This window comes from Apodemus sylvaticus, chromosome 8 (genome assembly GCF_947179515.1).
Source record: "Apodemus sylvaticus chromosome 8, mApoSyl1.1, whole genome shotgun sequence".
NCBI classification, from domain to species: Eukaryota; Metazoa; Chordata; class Mammalia; order Rodentia; family Muridae; genus Apodemus; species Apodemus sylvaticus.
The window spans coordinates 87,491,387-87,510,594 of record NC_067479.1 but is presented as its reverse complement, the minus strand read 5'-3'; the positions used below and the strand labels follow the sequence as shown (position 1 = coordinate 87,510,594).

Below are 19,208 nucleotides of genomic sequence, written 5' to 3'. Positions count from 1 at the left end.
GTAAACAACAATTGCAGATCTCAAACAACAATTGCAGATCTCGGGATGTGTCCCTACTTCTCTTGCACAAAAAAGCTGCCATTGACTTTCTTGCTAGACGACGACAACTTCTCAAGTTGTTTCTTCTCAAGTTGTTTCAAAACCCCCAAGTGTTTTTGTTTTTGTTTTTGTTTTTTAATTAATGGCTCTTTGAAGCCAAACCCTTCATATCTCCCTACATCAGATTTCTCTAGCCTGCTTTCAGAGAGCATAGTTACTATGAAATGCACATTTCATCTGCTCATTAACTGTCACAATCGGACGGAGCCTCCATCAGACTATAAAACTTTGAATAAATGACTTTGTCTCCATCTGCTAAGCAAGATAATTATGGATTTTACACAACGCTATATATACTTTAATTATCTGTATGCTTGTGTATTAGTGTAGGGATATGTGCACATGTGTGAGTTTACCCATGGAAGGAAGCAGAGGGCTTTAGGTTTTCTAGAAGTGAATGCTGGGAACTGAACTCCAGTCTTCTGCAAGAGCAGAGGTTCTTAACCATAGAGCCACTCTCCAGTCCCTAAGAGTAGTCAAATCTCACTCACCCTTTATCATTCAATTCCTTCTGAAGCCAATTGCCAGTTCTGGGTTCAGGTTCCCCAAACCCTGCTGTGACACCCACTCTCTGCTCCCTGCTGGGCTCCAGCCAAGCTCACAGGGCTAAGTAGCTGTGCAGACCCCCAGGAACTCTGCAGTTCAAGCAGAAACTGTTGGCTTGATGGCCCTTTACTGAGGATGTCTGCAGCCATTTACTCGTGTGTGTGTGTGTGTGTGTGTGTGTGTGTGTGTGTCTGCAATTCCCGAGAGGTCACTCCTCTTGTTCCAAAGGAAACTTCCAAACCTAGAAACTCAGAATTGCTGGTGGGCTCTGGTGAAGAAAGACAAGCAGTCCCAGAAGCAAAGATGATGTTTGGGATTCAGGATGCAGATGTGAGGTTCGGTCTGGTGTCCTTAGTTACAATAATGAAAGGAAGTGTGGAGCCCTTTGTGGAAGGTCTAGAGTTTCAGCAGGGATTCCCAAGGGACCGGCAGGAAGAGGCATCTCGCACCTGCCTGAAAGAGATGCTGTAAAGGGTACCAAGCATCAGAGATATGCAGGAAAGCACACCAGCGATGCTCCTCCCATCCCTGTTCTTTCCTTGGTGTCCTCCTCAGACAGAGGGCACTCCCTATTGCTACATCTACTTCCTCTTCTCTGATACCCTGAGGGTTTCTGGTGCATTGTGCCTTAGTGACTGGCAGTGAGAGTCAGCTGTGCTGTACTGAGAATAAGAAGCTGATGTAAAAACAGCTTTCTGGAGCTTTCTGGGGCTCTGGGCATCCTGGCTGGAAAATACTGTCCACATGAACATCTGATGGGTTTCTTTTCTCTCCCTCCCTCCTCTCACTGTAGGTGGAGAATTCAGGAGACCCATGGGAAAATTTCCAAAACAACCAGGCACTTACGTACTGGGAATGTGTCTACTTACTCATGGTCACAATGTCTACAGTGGGTTACGGAGATGTTTATGCAAAAACCACGCTTGGACGCCTCTTCATGGTCTTCTTCATCCTCGGGGGACTGGTAAAAAAAAAAACCTATTTCTTATTGTGTCCATTTTAATAATTAATATTTGCCAATACCCACTTCCTTAGACATAGCGGTTTTTATGTGTTTTGCACTGGAAGCAAGTAACTGCCTTAATGCAACCAGGCGAACTAACTCCAAATACTATGGTGACTTTGTTGCATATTTCTCTAGTGTTATGCTTGTCCCTTAGAACCAGGCATATTGTCCTCTTTGGGGACAGCCATGTAGCTAGGAACAAACCCAATTAAGGGAGGCATGCAGTTAATAAATGAGAGTGTCCTTTAGTAGTGGGATTCAATATCAGATATAGTAGCCGCCGCTGATTCTGGTAGATGCTGCCCAGACTCTACAGACAGATGGCGGTTTCAAGAGTTCTCCTCCCCTTTATGTTCCTCCCCAAACTACCAACAAACACTGTGGCTGGCCCCTGCCCCTAAAGAGAAGGGTCCCTTCATGTCCTGACAATTATAGTCAGGACACGACTGTGTCCAAAGGCCGTTCCATTCCTTTCCTTGCAACAAGTTCCACTGGTTCCCTATGTAGCTAGAGACCACCACATATGATGCAATGTGTCCAGGCAACACATTGGCAGTTGCTGCATTTTCTCTTTCAAAGTAGCTCATAACAAGGTATGATTTTTTTTCCCTTCTGGGTATGAGGTAAGTGACTAAGATTCTAGTCCACACACAGCTGTCACATATGTGCACCTCACACACATTTATATGAGGCAATGCATACATTTCTTTCTGATTTGTATGCATAGGACATATACATTTTGTAAAATGTATATAAATGTGTGTGGGGGTGGACATGAGCATCCCTGCAGGGCCCCGTAGTTAAGGAGACCCCATTATCCAGCCACAGGACAGTCTTTGTTGGGCAAAACATGGCAACTTCCTGTCCCCCTGCTCTCCTTTCCTCTTGTGTGATTTCCAAAATGGACCTCGTATGCTTTTTAGTCATTTTTAAATGGAAACGTTTATTTTTAATCCTCTGTTAGTGTTGAGTGTCTTTAGCCACTCAAAAATTCTCCTTTGAGTATTATTTGGAAGGACTTTTTGACAGAAATGTATACATGTGTGGGCGCATGTGTGTATTTGCATGTGTGCATGTAAGTGTGCCCATGTACGTGTGGGTGTGTGTACATATGTGTGTATGTGTGCACATGTATGTGTGTCCATGCACTGTGTGTCCGTGAGAGCATGTGGTGAATGCGCGTGTGTGTGTGTGTGTGTGTATGTGTGTGTGTGTGTGTGTGTCTGTGTGTGTGTGTTGAGAATACTTGGCACAATTCTACAAACCTCTTACTACCTACTTCTCTTCAGGAAGATGTCAGCTCATTTACGCTTGTCTTCTTTATATTTTTCTTGACTGTGGTTTGTTGTTTTCTACTGTCTAGGTTGACCATTCATGTATGTTTCATTCTGTGTATTTTCAGGAACTTTTCCCTTTGTCCTGTTATTGTTGTATAATCCGACACATGAATCCGCACCTTCGCAGGTCTAATCCTTTTGTGTTTTCAGATCTTAGTATCCCCCTTCTGAAAAGGTCACCCTTTCTTTGGCCTGTCTTTTTAGTCTCTCTCTGTCTCCCCTCTTCTCCTCAGGCCATGTTTGCCAGCTACGTCCCTGAAATCATAGAGTTAATAGGAAACCGCAAGAAATACGGGGGCTCCTATAGCGCGGTTAGTGGAAGAAAGTAAGTATGCCAAGAGGTTTGGCGGCCTCCGCGGCGCAGGAGCCTCTCTGCATGCCATTTCTGTTCGGCTCTTGTTTCTTTGTCTCATGCATGTAGGCAATGTTTGCCCGCTACGTGCCCGAAATTGCTGCTCTCATCCTGAATCGGAATAAATTCGGCGGGACTTTTAACAAACACGGAGGCAGAAAGTAAGTCAGTTGCACCTGAGGATGTGCTTGAGTGACTTGAAAAGTCCCTGCAGCAGTGGCATTGAGTCACGCCCTTCCCACCCTCCTGCCTGCTTTTTTAGCGAGGAAGGGTACACATCCTGGAGGAGAATGGTTTCAAAGCATGAGAGATGGTTGGACCATCTTGACGTCTCGTGGCCATTCACCATTTCCAAGAGATAACAGTACATTTATTCAAAGGTGTCCATGTGCACCTGGAACCATATCTTCAGCTCTCAAACCTTACCATACACACCAGGCTCATTTCACGAGCTGGTGATATGATCAAATTCTGGTCCCTGCAACTGAGGTCCTGATAGGTTTGGCGTGTGCAGTAACGGGGGCTAGAACTCTTTTCCCACTGTCCTTCATGTCAAGCACAGGGCAAAGCCTGGCCCATACTCCCTACTGGAAATGCCAGTGGCTGCAAGGAAGCCTCATTGTTAAACGGTGCTATTACACGGTGGAAATGCTCCCCGGGCAGGAAGTATTACAGTTACGGTGTCAGGGTGCCACAGGCAATTAGTGATACAGTTTTTTTGTTTGATTTCTCAAATGTGAAGGTTTTCTTCTGGGGAACTATTTAAGTTTCTGCTCAGGTGACTTTATCAGCATCCATATCATCAGTATCAATATCATCAGCATCAGTATCAGAGCATGAGTCCAGCAGGGAACAGAAGTTTTGTTCTGAGGGTGATGCTGGGACCTTGTTCTTCTGATCCTCTAACAGGGCTATCTCAATAGAGAAGCTGAGGTGGCAGTGTGGCATGGTTGGGACCGTCTTCAAAAGTTAATAAGTGCTTGCTTTGAAAGCTCTCAGGGGGCCATTCCACTTTGTTCTTAATTCAGGGTATGATGTGCATAGAATAAAATGGTCAAGCATGCTGTACACCCCTAGGAGAATGTGCACTGACATGCATACCAGGGACTGACACCCCCATCTCTATTAAAATGCAGAAAACAGTCCCATTCATGCCAGTCTCCTGTCCCCTATCATGGAACTGTTTTATCTTGTTACTTATTCTAACTGATTGCCAAATTATTGCCTTAGTTTGGTGGTTAAGAAACCCAGAACCTGGCCTGTAGGGCCTTCTACCCACGGCTGCCCCTCCCACCACCTGCTGGATTGAACCCAGTGAGGCTCGCTCCGGATATTGAGTCCAACACATCCTGAGCTCAGGTGTCCAGTCCTCTGTTCAGAAAATGAGGAGGTGGAGAAAGGGCTCATTTCCTTGAACTACCCACAGGACAGCAGTTTCCTTTCATACACACAAAGGACAGTGGGAAAAGAGGCCAGTTGGCGCCTTCTCAGTAAGGCGGCATGTCTTTCCATCTCCCCCTCTATAGGCCTCTCCTCTTCCTATTATCTTAACAACCCTGGATGAGGTTAGAACCAAGCTGTTCTGATGTCTGGGCCATTGGTTGGTTCCAAAAGGCTAAATAAACCCAAAGATTTTCCTCCGCCATTTATCTCAAGCCAAGAGGGAAACAGCTTCCTAATTCAGTGTGCCTTTAAGATATGGACAGGTCTCTATAAAGCAGACGGCATTCTGAGAGTCCCAGGCCCTCATTATAGCTGTCCCAGCCTATTGGTCTCGGCCAGCATCTCTTTATCCCTATCCCCAATGAAGTCAATAAAATCAATTGCTTTGAAATCCAAGTTGAAAGTATTTTTTTACTCTAATTTCTAGGTGGGATTTTTTTTTCAGAGTAGTGTTTGTAGCCCAATATGGGTGGGCTGTTGGCTGACAGACTTTGTTGATGAGTAACACAAAATGAGGGTCTGAGACCACCACTTGCTGCCCTGCCCTGGTCTGATCTGGTCAGGTTAAAAAAATCTGGCGTGTCCACCCAAAGCCCCACCTGCTGAGGATTTCAAATCATGGACCCTCCTCCAGTTTTGTTCTGGCTCTGTAATCTGTTATCACCACTTTTAGCCTGCCCCCCACTCCCTTTCTCTCCCTTTGCCTCTCCTTCCTTCTCTCTCCCTCCCTCTTTTCCAATGCTCCCACTCTTACTCTGTTCCTCTCTCCCTTTCTCCCTCCCTCTCTCTCCCTGCCTTTCTGCCCCCCTCCCTTTCTCCCTCTCTCCCCTCCCACCCTCTCTTCTTTGTGAAAGTGTGTTTTGCTTTTAATGTTCTTTTGGGTCTCCAAAGTCCCCAGACCCTGTGGGATATAGTGTACCTCCTGTCATCAACACCGGGGCTGTTCTCGTTACTTTATGCATTGTTTCCTGGTTCAAAAGCTAATTACCAAGTAGTTTAAAGAAGCCCTTGGTCACTTAGATCTTTCATCAGAAAATATAAGCTTGGGAAAGGAACGGTAATAAAGGACCATTAGCACCCTTTGTTTGATGTTGGTTCTCCAGTCAGTAGAACAAGATTGATGAAATGTTATGTTTGGCCAAAATTTGAGTTTTCATTTGGAATTCAGTGTTGAGAGAATGGGCTGTCAGAATCAATAAGTTTCCTTTCGCTTGGGATATGGGCATGTGGTAGTAATTAGCAATATAAGGTCTTTACTTGAGCAACGAAGCATGGATTCTGGCAGCAAACATAATGAGAAACTACAGTTGTTCTATCCCGAACGTCAGAAAGTTTCCAGATAAAATTAAATGTGTTTGCAAAAGAAAAGGGGCTTAACTTTGTTGGGAGCTGGAGTTCAGACTCTTAAAATAGCAGGCAGCACTTTGAGTTTTGCTGCATGCAAAATTGCATGTGCTGTCCTCATCCACACATGTAGACACACTACGCCCCACCCACAGGACTGAATTTAGCAAATACCTAGAAAACAACTTAAATGTATACATAGTTAAAGTTTTTTTTGGTATGTGCATATTTTCCTCAGCAGTAACTACTCATAACAATATATTAACTTGTCAGATAACCGAACAAACAATGACATGCAAACTACAGAGACAAAAATGTGAAATCCAAAGATCATTCAGGATGGAAAATCAGTATGATAGAGCAGCGTAAGGCTTGAAAGACACAACAGGTACTGTGCGGGTGTTAGAGAATATGGAGGTGCCCTTGGCGTTTCCTCATGACTTTTAATCAATGTGTTTGGCATAACTATTTCCTGTGGCATTCCCAAAATGTTCTCCCTGTCCACAGGAGGCAAGGGTCTGTCGAGGCCTTCTTCACACTTTTCATTGCGTCATCTATCCCAGCAGTAGGTGTAGATACCCATACATATGCCGGCTGCTGTGTCACATAGAAGAATAGAGACCAAAGTGTTAATAAACAAAGGGTTCAATCAGGGACCAAAAAAATTATCCATGTTGGAAATATTGGGGACAATTAGCCCCTTGTGCTGAGACCCTAAATCTTATTCAGTATAGTAGCCATCCTAGAGCCCAGCCTGCTTCCCAAGGCCTCTGACTCTGCCTCTTTCATTTCATCTACAATGAAAACCTCTCAGAGGTGGTGGAGGCATGGGGGATACTGAGACTCCCATGGCCTTGGGGTTCTTGGTTTGCTGTCTTTTCCTCCCACAGCCTCTTAAGGTTTCCCCAGAGGTTTCTTCTCTGAGTGTAATTCATTTTACTCCTGGTTAGTTTATGAGAACTGACAAGATCATGGTCCAAGGTCATATGGCCAAGGGCCATGGAAAATAATTGGCTACAGAGAGGAATCCATCAGCTGTAACCCCCTGGATAGAGACAGCACAGCTTGGGGGCCATTCAGATCTTGTGTTTCCCATGATGTGGCTTCAGTGGCCCCAACCTGAGGTAGTTCTGGCCCAGGTGTTTGGGACAGAGAGAACAGGGTGGATGTAGAGGGCTCTACAGATTTTTGGTAACTAGAAGCTGAGAGGACATGTAAAGAGGAAGGAATAATAAAAGACAAGGAGTAGACAAAGGAGAACAGGAAAGTGAATGTAATTAGCATGGAAGGAAAATCCACAGTGGTGACTTCTCCATTCTAGAATGGGGAGTGGTTTCTATAGCCAAAGGCTTTCTCCAGAGCTTCAGTGTTGATCTTGTACATACAAATACCATACTGTTTTGTCTGGGTCAGTTTCAGCATTTGTAGCTTGGTCCATTTTGAAGCTCTTGGATTTCCAAGAGGTAACAGTGAATTTATTTAAAGACCTCCATGAGTACCTGGAACCATATCTTCTACTCTTATCTGGACCCAATGCTCCAAGAATTCAGAAAATAACTATATCTCCTTCACAATCTCCAACTTGCCTGGGCATTTCCTTTCTGCCTACTAGACATGGGGCTGTATGCATGTTCTTCTAATTTCTTATAATTGCAGTCTAGTTTAGCTATTTATTTAAAATAGACTCTCTTCTCATTCATATTCATTCTCTCTCTCTCTCTCTCTCTCTCTCTCTCTCTCTCTCTTTCTCTCTCTCTCAGATCCTATGTGTTCCTTCTGCCTACTTACTATCATCACTTGGATCATGGGCTGCCCCTCCATCTTCTCCCTACCTTCAGGTTTTACCCACAGTGATTTCAGGCCGCTTTTAAAGGCCATAATATGGTATTTCCTTACAAAGATTCTTTTTATTTGCCCCCTCTATGGTCCACCCTTGCCTGAAGAGAGTCACCACGTGCCATACCTTCATGTTTATTCATCCACATGTGTTTATTGAGTGTCTGCTCTGAGCCAGGCACCAGGGACAGATGCCTTCCAGCACACCTATGAAACTTTCCAGCCTTACCTCACCTTTTGCTCTCTCTCTCTCTCTTGAGCCCTGTGCTATCTGGCCACCTAAGTGGTTGGGAAGTTCAGCTTCGGAGTGTATTTAAACCTGCCTCAGATCCCAGGGAGTCTTCCTGCATTGCTGTGGCTGCTCTCAGCCTGGCCTCCAGTGTGTAAGAGTGGGATGTGGGTTGATTCATGTGGCGCTATCTTGGCTTGATAGGAAAGGGCCCGCTTTCCTTTCCTGTTTACTTGGATCTTGGGTGATACTTCCTCTCACTTCTCTGAGGCCCTCAAGGGCTGGACTGCTCTTAGGAGGGATGTTTCCTATAAGATGTCATTTACAATTTCTCTGCCTCAGACATTCCTCAGGTTGAAATGGGACTGAAGTCTTGTTTTTTACGCAATCTTTGATCCCTTGTCAAGAAAGGCATTGAGTACTTCTCTCATGGCCCACGTGACTCCCCTGCAATATCTCAGGATTCCTAGATTTTAAAAACCATAAATTAGCAAATCATCAACATATCACCGGGGAGGTTCATCTGGTAGCGATTGTAGTCAGAAGGAAACATGGGCCCTAATAACTGATTTTCACAAAGATACAAAGAATTGTAGACAGACAGATACGGTAAATAGGAAGACAAATAGATAATTCAAGCTGACAGACCATCTTGAATTGATTAAGCATTCTGCTTTGATTAGCATTAAACTTTTTGTGGAAAGAGGAAGAAAAAAAAAGAAAAAATGAGATTGCCTTCATACTTTGGGGAAATGACCCCTGATGACTTCTGAAATTGGGTACCAAGAGGCAGATCACAAAGCATTTGGCATTAGATGCCTCCCATGATATAGTGTCCCAAGTAGTCCTTTCCAATGACAGGGGTCTTGGTGGGTGTGGATATGGATACTTCCTCCTTGGCATCTGCTTTGGATCCTTCTAAGGCACATCTTCAGTCCTTTTCAAACTTGAACATCTCCTAAAAAAAGACTTGGCTGAATAGTCAATCAAACTCCAGATAATGCGGATGGGATGAAGGCTTCCCCTCTGCCCCCCTTCCCTGCTGTCTTTCTTCCCTTCCACACACTTAGCAGAACGTTCTACCTATTGTTCTCCAAACAAGAATAGAAATGTAGGTGGGAGATGAACTGGGTACCTTGTGGGGTGGGGGCACATGCAAGCATAGACTTTTGCTTTCAAATATTCTTACTTCCATTTACAAAGGAATTCTGATTATGAATGTTCTAATTATAATCCCAAAAGACTCTTTCTGCTCAGCCTCATGTTTGATGAACTGGGTCCTTGCTGGGTAGATTTAGAATCCCAGGAACAAATGCAAGCTTCCAAGGCTAAGCTGCACCCTATTTTCTGTCTTCCTGCCATGCCATTCATTCTGATAGAAGCCTTTCCAGCGTTGTGATGAGCAGTTCCTCATAGACTTGGGGTTCTTTCCACTACTGCTGTCACCATGCTCTGAAAATAAAACAGCAAACTTTCTAACTGGCCAAGTCCAGTGTCTCTTTGTATTAAAATATAGCAGACGCCAATGCAGAGTGAAGGTTGTGGAAATCTGATTCTGTTGCTGTCAGAGTTGAGCCTCCATCCAGATCTGGTATTACATAGCAGTGGCCTGCTCCCTCCCCCACAACCGTGGAAACTTGCTCTGAATGTGGGTACTGGTTGTCAGTAAAGGTCGTTGGCTCTCCCTCCTCTGTGCCATTCCAAAAAGGAGATATGGAGGCAGATCAGAGATACATGTATGCCATTCTACGAAGGTTTATGATGCTTCTCACAGATGCCAAAGGGTCATGCCAGCTTGCATCTAAAGTGGATTTGGGAAAACATCCATTCCAATGCATTGGCTCAGCAATTATTCAAACCCTCCTGTGAGCCAGGAATCATACTGGACTCTGTGGTGAAAAGAAGGAGTTAAGAGAAAGTAATTGTTGCTCTCCTGGAGAGTATGTAAGACCTTGTCCAATCTGAGCTATCCAAGGAGCCAGTGGCAAATAACTGGGAAGTTGATTGTGTAGAGACATCACCCCAGTGAACTGTTATTTTGGCTGGAATTTGGTACAATAAAACCAGGAAAGTATGAAATAATCATGAAGGCAGGAAGCATATTAGAGAGAGTGCTCCTAAGAGCACATGATAACTCAGATTGTTGAATGATCTCGCTGGGGCTGTTTAGGGCAGAGGTAACAGCAGAAAGCCAGTGTGCCTAAATATTTTAGAGATCTAATAAGGAACTCATGAAAGGGGCCTGTGGAGACATTTGGGAGGGCCTGGGACCTGGTGATATTAAAATATTTGGTAGTCTGATTCTTCTCAGTCCATTCAGTTATCCTTCTGTAACATGTCATGCCTCAGCAGATTTTTGATTCTATGGTTCCTTCCAAATCCCCTGGGAGTTGCAGATACTGGAGACTGATGCCCGTAGAGATGCTCTTCAACATCAGATGGTTGTTACATCCTGCTTACATCCTGATAGGTCCATTATAATTGGAAAATAACCTGTATATCAAATGTACTCAGTATATTTAACTTACTGAGCATACTAGTTTAAACCTACCTACTTTAAAGTCTACATTAAAACACTAGTTGGGCAAGGTCATCTAACACAAATCAGGTAATGTCAAATTGAAATAGAACAGAATGGCTGTACAGGTAGTCTTTGGAATCAGTCAAGTACAAAGCTTCTATGTGGACCCCGTCTATTTTGGAGAGCATCTCTGTGAATTTTGAGTATTCTTAGAGAGAATAGCCAATGGCTTTTGCTGGCTGAGGCAGCACCCTTTGTGTCTCGTGGGGAGTAAGGGGAGGATGCATCAGGCTGTCACAATGAGACAGCCAATCCCAGTAGCAGACAGAGGGCATATGACTTGCCAAGTGTGTTAGGGAGAGAGGTTGGACTCACCTTACAAATCAATATCCTTCCCAAAGATAAAACTATAAACATTTTCTATGTTAGGAATTATCTTTTTCTAGTCCACCTTAATTCCCAATGGGTGAGGTTGGCCTGTCTGGGTCAGTGTTCTCTGTGTTCGTCCAGGTGCAGCAGCAACAGGCAGAGGCAAAGAGAACCTAAAAAGAGAAACATGCTATCCAGGAAAAGAAACTGCCTAGGATGGAAAAAGGTCACATCAAAGGTGCCCTGCTCTATTGAGAATGGCTAAGGGTCACTGCATCCCAAGTAAGAAGATAAACGAAATGAGGGCCCACAGTGCATTAAGGAACCCAAGGAAGAATCAGTGTAATTTGTGGTCATGTCATCATGGTATAATTACTTATTAATAAGGCTGTCTAAAGCTTAAGACAATGGATAGTTTGTAGGGTACTTGCTGCACAAACATAAGGTCCTGACTTTTGGATCCCTAGAAAGTATATTTTAAAATTCAGACACAGGAGCACATACCTATAATCCCAGAGCTGGGGAGTCAGAAACATGTGGATCCCTGGAATTTACTAGTTATCCAACATAACCACACCTGTGAGCTCCAGGTTGAGTGAGAGTTCTCACTTCAGAAAACAAGGTAGAGAGTGAATGAGGAAGATGCCCGATGCCAACCTCTGGCTTCCCTGTGCACACACACCCACCTGTGTATGCCCATGTACAGATTCCCCTCTCTGAAAGGAAATGAAGGAGAAAAGAAACAGCAAAATGGCAGTGATGTGATAGTACCTGAAGACTGGATATTTGAAAAAAACTAAATGAGAAACTAAAGCAAAAGTCAATCAATCCACCCTTAGGGATCTATGGTGGATTTTTGCTGACTAAGCAATTCTTTAAAAATCCACTAAAATAACTTAAAAATCCAGGGGAAATATGAAGAGCAAGGTCCCAGAAAGGACAGAAAACAGCCAGAAATGAGGCTGTGTGATTCAGGATGCAGAAATTAGTGGTCATTCATTACAGAATTTGGCTACCAGCACGGTTCAATTCCTACCATTATCTTGACCAATGATTAGGCTCCCTTGGATACGGAAACTTGATTAGAGAAAACAAAACTATGTATAATTAAGAGTGAGATGTTTTTGACAGAATGAATGGTGTGTGCTTGATAGGTGGAACCTGCCTACGCTAAGGCTCTCTTTGTCATGAGTTGATAGTTCATGGAGGTTACAAGCTACAACAGATGTGTAGTCCTTTCTTACCTATGGACTGACTCTGATCCTGTGTCCTGTCTGATTATGGAGATCTTATGATGGTTTAGAATGGTGGCTTAGTTCTCAGCTACAGATAACAAAGTGCATCCATTTTGTGGGTCAAGTTCTGAGAAAGGGCTCCCCAGTCTCTTCTGCTTGTTCAATGCTCTGCTCTCTGACCTTGGAGCTCTGCTTCATGAAGGTGCCTTTGCAGAGCTGTTTGGATCTGTTTGCTCCTCTGTCTGCCCCATTTAGTGAAGCAGTAAAGCAGACTGCCTTTTACAAAATACTCCTGTTGACAGCTGCATAAGACAATTGCTCCCTTTTCTTCCTCACCAGGAGGCAGATCACATTTCCTTCCTTTCTCATTAGCAAAGCAGTAGATGTGGCCAAGATTAGATGATCTTAGCCTTAACCCTTCTTGGAAACCCCTTCTCTTTTTCTTCCTTCCTTCCTTCCTTCCTTTCTTCCTTCCTTTCATCTTTTTCTTCTTCCTTTTTCTTACAGGAAATAGTTATAGTCAGGTTGGGATTGTGGGCATAATAAATATTCTGTGGTTTTGTTTTTTCATTTTTTCCTCCTTTATGGACTTGGGGAAGATTCCAGGAGGCTGAGTAGGACAGCCATTCTTACAGTTTACTGTTAAATGTTGACCATGTGTCCTCTAACTTAGTGTCCAAGTCAAGCATACTTTTTGCAACAAATAAGTCTTGAAAACAAATGGCATGAGTCTATGTGTGTATGCTGAGCTAGAGCTAGACGCTGGGGTAGGATGGGGAGACATGAACAGCAGGCTCTACTCGGTTTGTTTTGATTGTTGGTGACAGTCTTTCTCCATAGTCAGCACAGACTCCCGGGAACAGATTTTTTAATAAAGAAAAAAAGAAAGAAGGTTGGAATGGATGAACTTTTTATTCTGCAATGGGGTCACAAGGAAAGAACTCAATAAAAACTGTTCTGAAGGCACAACTCAAATCAGGGCTAGTTGCCTTAAGACAAAGCAGCCAGAAAGACATAATGGTGATATGGGAAGTGAAGTCCAGCTTTCATGAGAAAGCTCAAGTTTAACACAGTAGGGCAAACATGAGCTTGGTACTGACTACCATGAGGCTGCTTGCAGGGTCACTAACCACCCAATGTCTGTGTGATAAAATGTTACTCATTCTCCTTGCCAAGCACTCCTTAAAATCTAATCAACTCACGCCTGGGGCTACTAGTGGTAGGAGGTGCTGGGAAGAGGTGGGATAAGAGAGGCGTGATTAGAAGGCTCAGCAGAAAGACAGAAGAAAGTCTAGCATATGTATTTGATATAAATATTATAGTTTCACAGAGACATCTAGATCAATACATGCCACATTTCATCTACCTCTTTGACAAAGTGAGTGCAATGTATTCAGAAAAAGCTGTATAGGATTTTCAATTTACTCTGTATGATTTATTGTGACAGGATGGCTATGGGTTTCTTAAGTTCTTTATACTTGTTCCAGTAAAAATGGATATAGTATCTTTAAAAATAAACAGCCCCGAGACATGCATTTTATACTATCTTCCTGGTGTGAGGCCTAGCTAAGGAGAGATCTAAGACCTCCCCAACCTTGGAAGAGCTGATTGCAGTCAGATTTGCCTCTGTCTTTGCTCTTTGGCTTTTGGGAGACTGAGGGAGGTAAGGGGAGTAAACAGGGAAATCAATCAGGAAGGGATTGCAGACGTCTAGACAAGATAAAATGATGACAAGAACTAGCATATAGGCAGGGAGCAAGCGCCCCGTAGGGATTCATGAGGGTCAGGTGGGTGAGGCCCTGTCAAGACTCTTCACTTATGGTGACTGGCTCCAGGTCACAGAGGCCTGCTCCCCAGACTCTTGATATCTCTCCAAGGTCCTTTCCACCTCATTCCATGATGCTTCTTTTTAGAAGGCATCAAATAGAAGGGGCTGTTCTGCCTTTCCTGGGTGTTTAGCTTGCACCAAATGGCTAAGCATGTCTCCTCATCAAACGAATAGAGGCATTAGACAAAATGTGTGCCATAGACCCTCTGAAGTTAAGACATGTGAGCGGGAACCTATCAGCAGTACCCTGTCATGGTGAAGCATGTAATGTTTCAAAGGTAGTTGAATCTCAGAAATACTGTATGGTGTGTGTGTGGAAAGTGTGTAGATTTTTGTTCTCATCGAACTAAACTGACTCTCAATAACTCCCTGTGGCCCATCATCGGGACCTTAAAAATCCCTGTCCTATCTTCTTCTTATACCTCCTGCCCTAAAGCCACCCTAAAACACAGGCATGGAATTGGCTTCTGAAACAGGTTGCCACTCAACTCTGGAATGTTGGCCTTCCTGGCCCACCAGATCAACAAAAGTAGAGTGACTGAGGAGAACATAGGTGACCACATTCTAGAGGTGGAGGTGGCCAGTGCTTGGAGGAGCACAGTCATAAATATTTGGTGATAAACGATGAGATATGATAAGTAAGTGGCAGCTCCCAGTTACCCCTGAGAGAGTCCAGGGTAGCTAGACATTGGTCTCTTATGATGCAGTCACATTCAACCACAAGATGCCTCAGTTGTTGTACATTGGGCCTATGTTATCCACCCCTAATTAACTCACTGTCTAGGGCCCTTACTCAGTGCCAGTACTGGATAAATAACTCCCTTCCACCAAGTCATTTGCTACCATGGTGTTAATATTTAAACACACTTCCTTGTACATCTGAGATGGATCTGTCACCTAAGCCATTAATATTAGCTTACATTTATGTTACCTTTGCCTCAGAAATATCTGTTCATCCATCAAGTTTTGTCCCACCTACAAGTGTCAATTGGATTAAAGTTGAAATGACTACTGATTAAGTCTGTTGTCTCTCTTCAAAGTCCAAGGAATCAGGGCCACATAGAATCCAGGCATGAAGATTGACATTGGGCTCAAAGAGCCAGAGCCACAGATGAAAATTATTTAGTTTCTTTCAGCGTGACCCACTTAAATAGCTTCTGCTGTACATGGTGATCTCTGTTATCCTTCATATTCCTGGTCTGGTGGGAGAGTCCTCAGTTCCATAGGAAAGCAAAGTCTGATCCAGATACTGACATTACTTTTGTTTGTACCCCCTTGTCTTCTCAGAGTGTATGACTAAAGATAAAGTTTGGTTTAGAGTCTGTGCACAGAGGCATTGGTAATTTCTGTGTCCCTTATTATTTTGCTGTTGTTTATTTCCTTGATCCTTCTGGGCCAATTGAGTGGGTATAGCCTAAACTAGAGATACTGAGAAGCTGTGATGCCTTCGGAAGTTTTGTCTCTGTCCACCCCATTCCCACAACATACCTATCAGAACATCTAAGAACTCTTGCAGTACCTCCTCCTCCATGCATTGGCCAATCCTGCCCATCCTAAGGGAGCAGAAGCTGACAGGTACCAACAACTGTCAGATTCCTTCCCTTGAGCACTGAAGTCTCAACATCTGGGCTATATCCCAAGTCAGTTACTTTTACTTCCTGTGAACATAAGAGCTGCATCTCACAGAAACTTCAGAGGGGACATCTAAAGAGATGTTGATGGTAAGAACCTGCCATTGTTTGAGGATTAGATGGAATTATACAAGCCACATGCCATGTACTGATACAAAGATGTCGCACAGTCCCTACCCTTTAGAAGGCTGATGGTGGCTCCTTTGCTGACCCATCCATCTATTAGCTTTCCAAGTAAATCTTGGAGATAACCTCAAGAGTGAAGCACTCTTTACAGTACCTGTATAGCTTCTGAGTTGTTGTTCCTAAGATGAAAAATTGGTGAGGCCTGTTAAAGACTATAATTAATTGGTATCTGACATCAGAGTATGAATCTCACCAGACATGTCTGTAGGTACTGTGGAAGCCAGCAGAGATCATTTGGACAGGAATCTTTGACCTTCCTCAAATCACGCCCTATAAATATCCATTGCTTCCAAGGAGTCCATACTCTGCCATAAACTATTTTCAGTCCGATTGAATAGATGGGATGATACATATCGTCTCTTCTTTCTGAAACAATATTCCTCCCCAAACTACTGCTTGCAGGATTATCTCCATTTGCCAACCTTTCTCCATGCTCCTGTAGGGAGTCTGGCGCTTCCTCAGACACGGGCCGCCAGGTCTGATCCTCCAGTGCTGATGCAGGCCTAGAGAAGCAGCATCTCCCCATCCATCAATTCTGACGACATTCAAACATTTTCAATATGTGGGCTCCCTGATAACTTCCATTGTATGGAAAACAAAATGGAGGGAAATGATTATTGGCACAAAAGGGAGGAAGGCTGTAAATCTTCAAATCAGATATGGGACAGATTGGAACAATATGGCTTCTTCAAGGTTGCCATGATAATGCACCTAATAACTCTCCCTGGGCAAAAAGGCAATCTGCTTTCAATCAATCCCCTACCTCCAGCCATCCCGCCACCCTTTTCTTCTGAGCAAAAATACCAATTATGTTGAAGGAAGATTTTTTTCTTCCTTTTTTGATAAGGACTGCTCTCCACCCTAGAAATCATGCTGTGGCTAAAAGATATATATTTTCAATTGTCTAGCATGGTATCAGACAGCTAGTACCAAATGGAAAAAAAAAAGTCAATCTTTTTACCCCCTTCCTCTCTCCTGCCAGCATTTGTCTACTTACTTCTTAAAAGAAGTGAAAGCTAATTAAAGGCTTAAGGGATAATATTGATTGCATTGGAATATATTTTATATGTACCCGGCACACTTTCAAATAATAGAACCATGACTTTTTCTAAGGCTAAATAAATCAGCTGGCTGAACCTTTGATTCAAGGGTGATGTGTTGGGGCAGGGCTCATCTCCCCTGCTTCCACTTCACACATATCTCTCTCAGGATGAATGATTTCAGAGCAGCCACGGGAGTCGGGTGTTGAGGTGGTGGGGGAAGGATGCTCACTTCATTCTTTGTGTACAGGACAGGAAGGGTGAGAGCTCATCTGTCTCAGCCACCATTCATTTGAGTCTGGCCTTGAATAATAAGCAGGCATATTCCAGCATAGAACTCTGAAGTTTGCAATATCTGATACAGAGGCTGACTAAGTGGGATGAACTTCTCAGCTTCTCCTCGGATGGACTGGAATAAGGAGCTTGTCTGGGATATCCTCTCTTTGCTATCAAAACGGGGAACTAGAATTCTTCCTTACCTGGCTTGCTATCTCAGCCAAGACACAGACAGCCTCGACTACAGAGATACCTGCAAGGTAGATTCCTGTTGGAGCTTTTTCCAACCAAGTATCTTTGTGCAGGACATTAGAATGCACCGGGTAACCCTATTATCACTTGTGTGGAGTTCAAGTCAGGAGGAAAATCCCATTTCTTGGTCATTTTCTAGACATAATTGTCATATCAGAATGATAAATCTCTTTTAGAACTTGCATACCTACTTAACACTTTGCCCATACATGCACTTATGCTACAAGAAACATTTTAAGGTATAATAAAAATGGGGAAAAAATCCTATAGTTTGTTTATTTCATGAATTTAGTTACATAGTGTATTTTGTAGCCTTATAGTCAGAAGGGTTCTGTGATATGGTGCTTGGGGGCATTAAGTTTGGATGAGTGGCTAAGTGACCCCCCCCACACACACACACAACCTAGCAGGTGCTGTTGAGAGGGTAATATATGATCATGTTAGGATGTCTCTTCTGAAGGACCCCACTGTCACTCTCCCTTCACCTTCATGACTATGGCTTGCCTGATTGCTAAGTGCACCACCGTAACAATAACAGTCCATAATGGTAATATTATTAACTGTACCGCACATATTATTGATTTACTCTTTGTTCTGCACCATTATCCTTTCCCCAATGAGTATACTGCATTATTCTCACATCTTTAGTCAAGCACCAAATTACCACAAAAGGGCAGGCTCTTGTAATGACATCTAATGGGACATCTCATAAACCATCATCACCGCCTCCTTTAATAAGCTACCTCTAGCCAATGGGTTTTCTGCTGTATTACAATGTGAACAGAGAAATTATAAAGAGCAAAGGACCTGGGTATTCTGAATTTTTCTTGAAAAATTGCCTTACTGCATGTTCACCACCCAACCTAGTCTTAAAACACACTAGAGACCTATCCTCTGTTACCATCAGCCTGAGATAGAGACATATGAGTTGAGCCATTTAGCACAGTGTCTTTGATAGAAGCCAATGCTCACAGCCAAGCTTCAGCCTTTGGTCTTGGGACCAATTTTCAGATCACGATCTTGTGATTGAATATCATGAAGTAAATGTAAGTGAGCCAAGGATATAGTGATGGTAGGTCACATTGGTTCAGGAGAAACTGCAAGTCTTAAATGCCCTGGAAAAGGATCTCACTTCCTTGGGATGAACAGATATTTCTAGAAGCAGAGTTCAAACTACTCTATAACAAGAAATGTAAATAAATTATATCAAATAAAAAAAAAAAAGACAAAAAAAAAAAAACCACATCTATTATATCCCTGGCTCCTGCCTATTGGAAGGGTCTTCAGGGCTCATGAGAGGCTCAACGCCCAGAGGCAGCAGCCCTCTAGGGACACGGTCCCAGCAGGCAGCTTGATTGTCCATTCCAGGGGCGTCTCATCTCCATTTAGCCCTGAGTGATGCTCACTTACTGTAAAGTGTTACATGCCCCCATTGTTGGAGAAGTTATAGTGGAAAAATGCAAAATTTCCTTTTTACTGTTTATGGCCAGCCGAGCCTATAACGTGTCAAGCCGTACATTAGCCACCCTGATAAAAGTCCGCTTTCTTACACACAAAATCATCGTTTCAGCAAGATTTGTTATCTCATTACCTGATAAGCTGTATGTCATAAACCAAGACTGCAGTGGTAAATCTCCCAGGAGGACGCTTTGTGGGCAGAAAGGGGGAGATAGGAATC

General features: G+C 43.5%; 1 protein-coding gene across 1 annotated transcript in view; it reads left to right on the top strand.

Moving 5' to 3' along the window:
* Kcnma1 (potassium calcium-activated channel subfamily M alpha 1) overlaps window positions 1-19,208 on the top strand; it is a 692,507-nt gene that overhangs the window by 472,817 nt on the left and 200,482 nt on the right. The window contains exons 8-9 of the mRNA XM_052189881.1: window positions 1,439-1,609; window positions 3,222-3,313. Of these exons, the coding sequence (XP_052045841.1) occupies window positions 1,439-1,609; window positions 3,222-3,313 (263 nt within the window). The remainder of the gene's footprint in view (window positions 1-1,438; window positions 1,610-3,221; window positions 3,314-19,208) is intronic.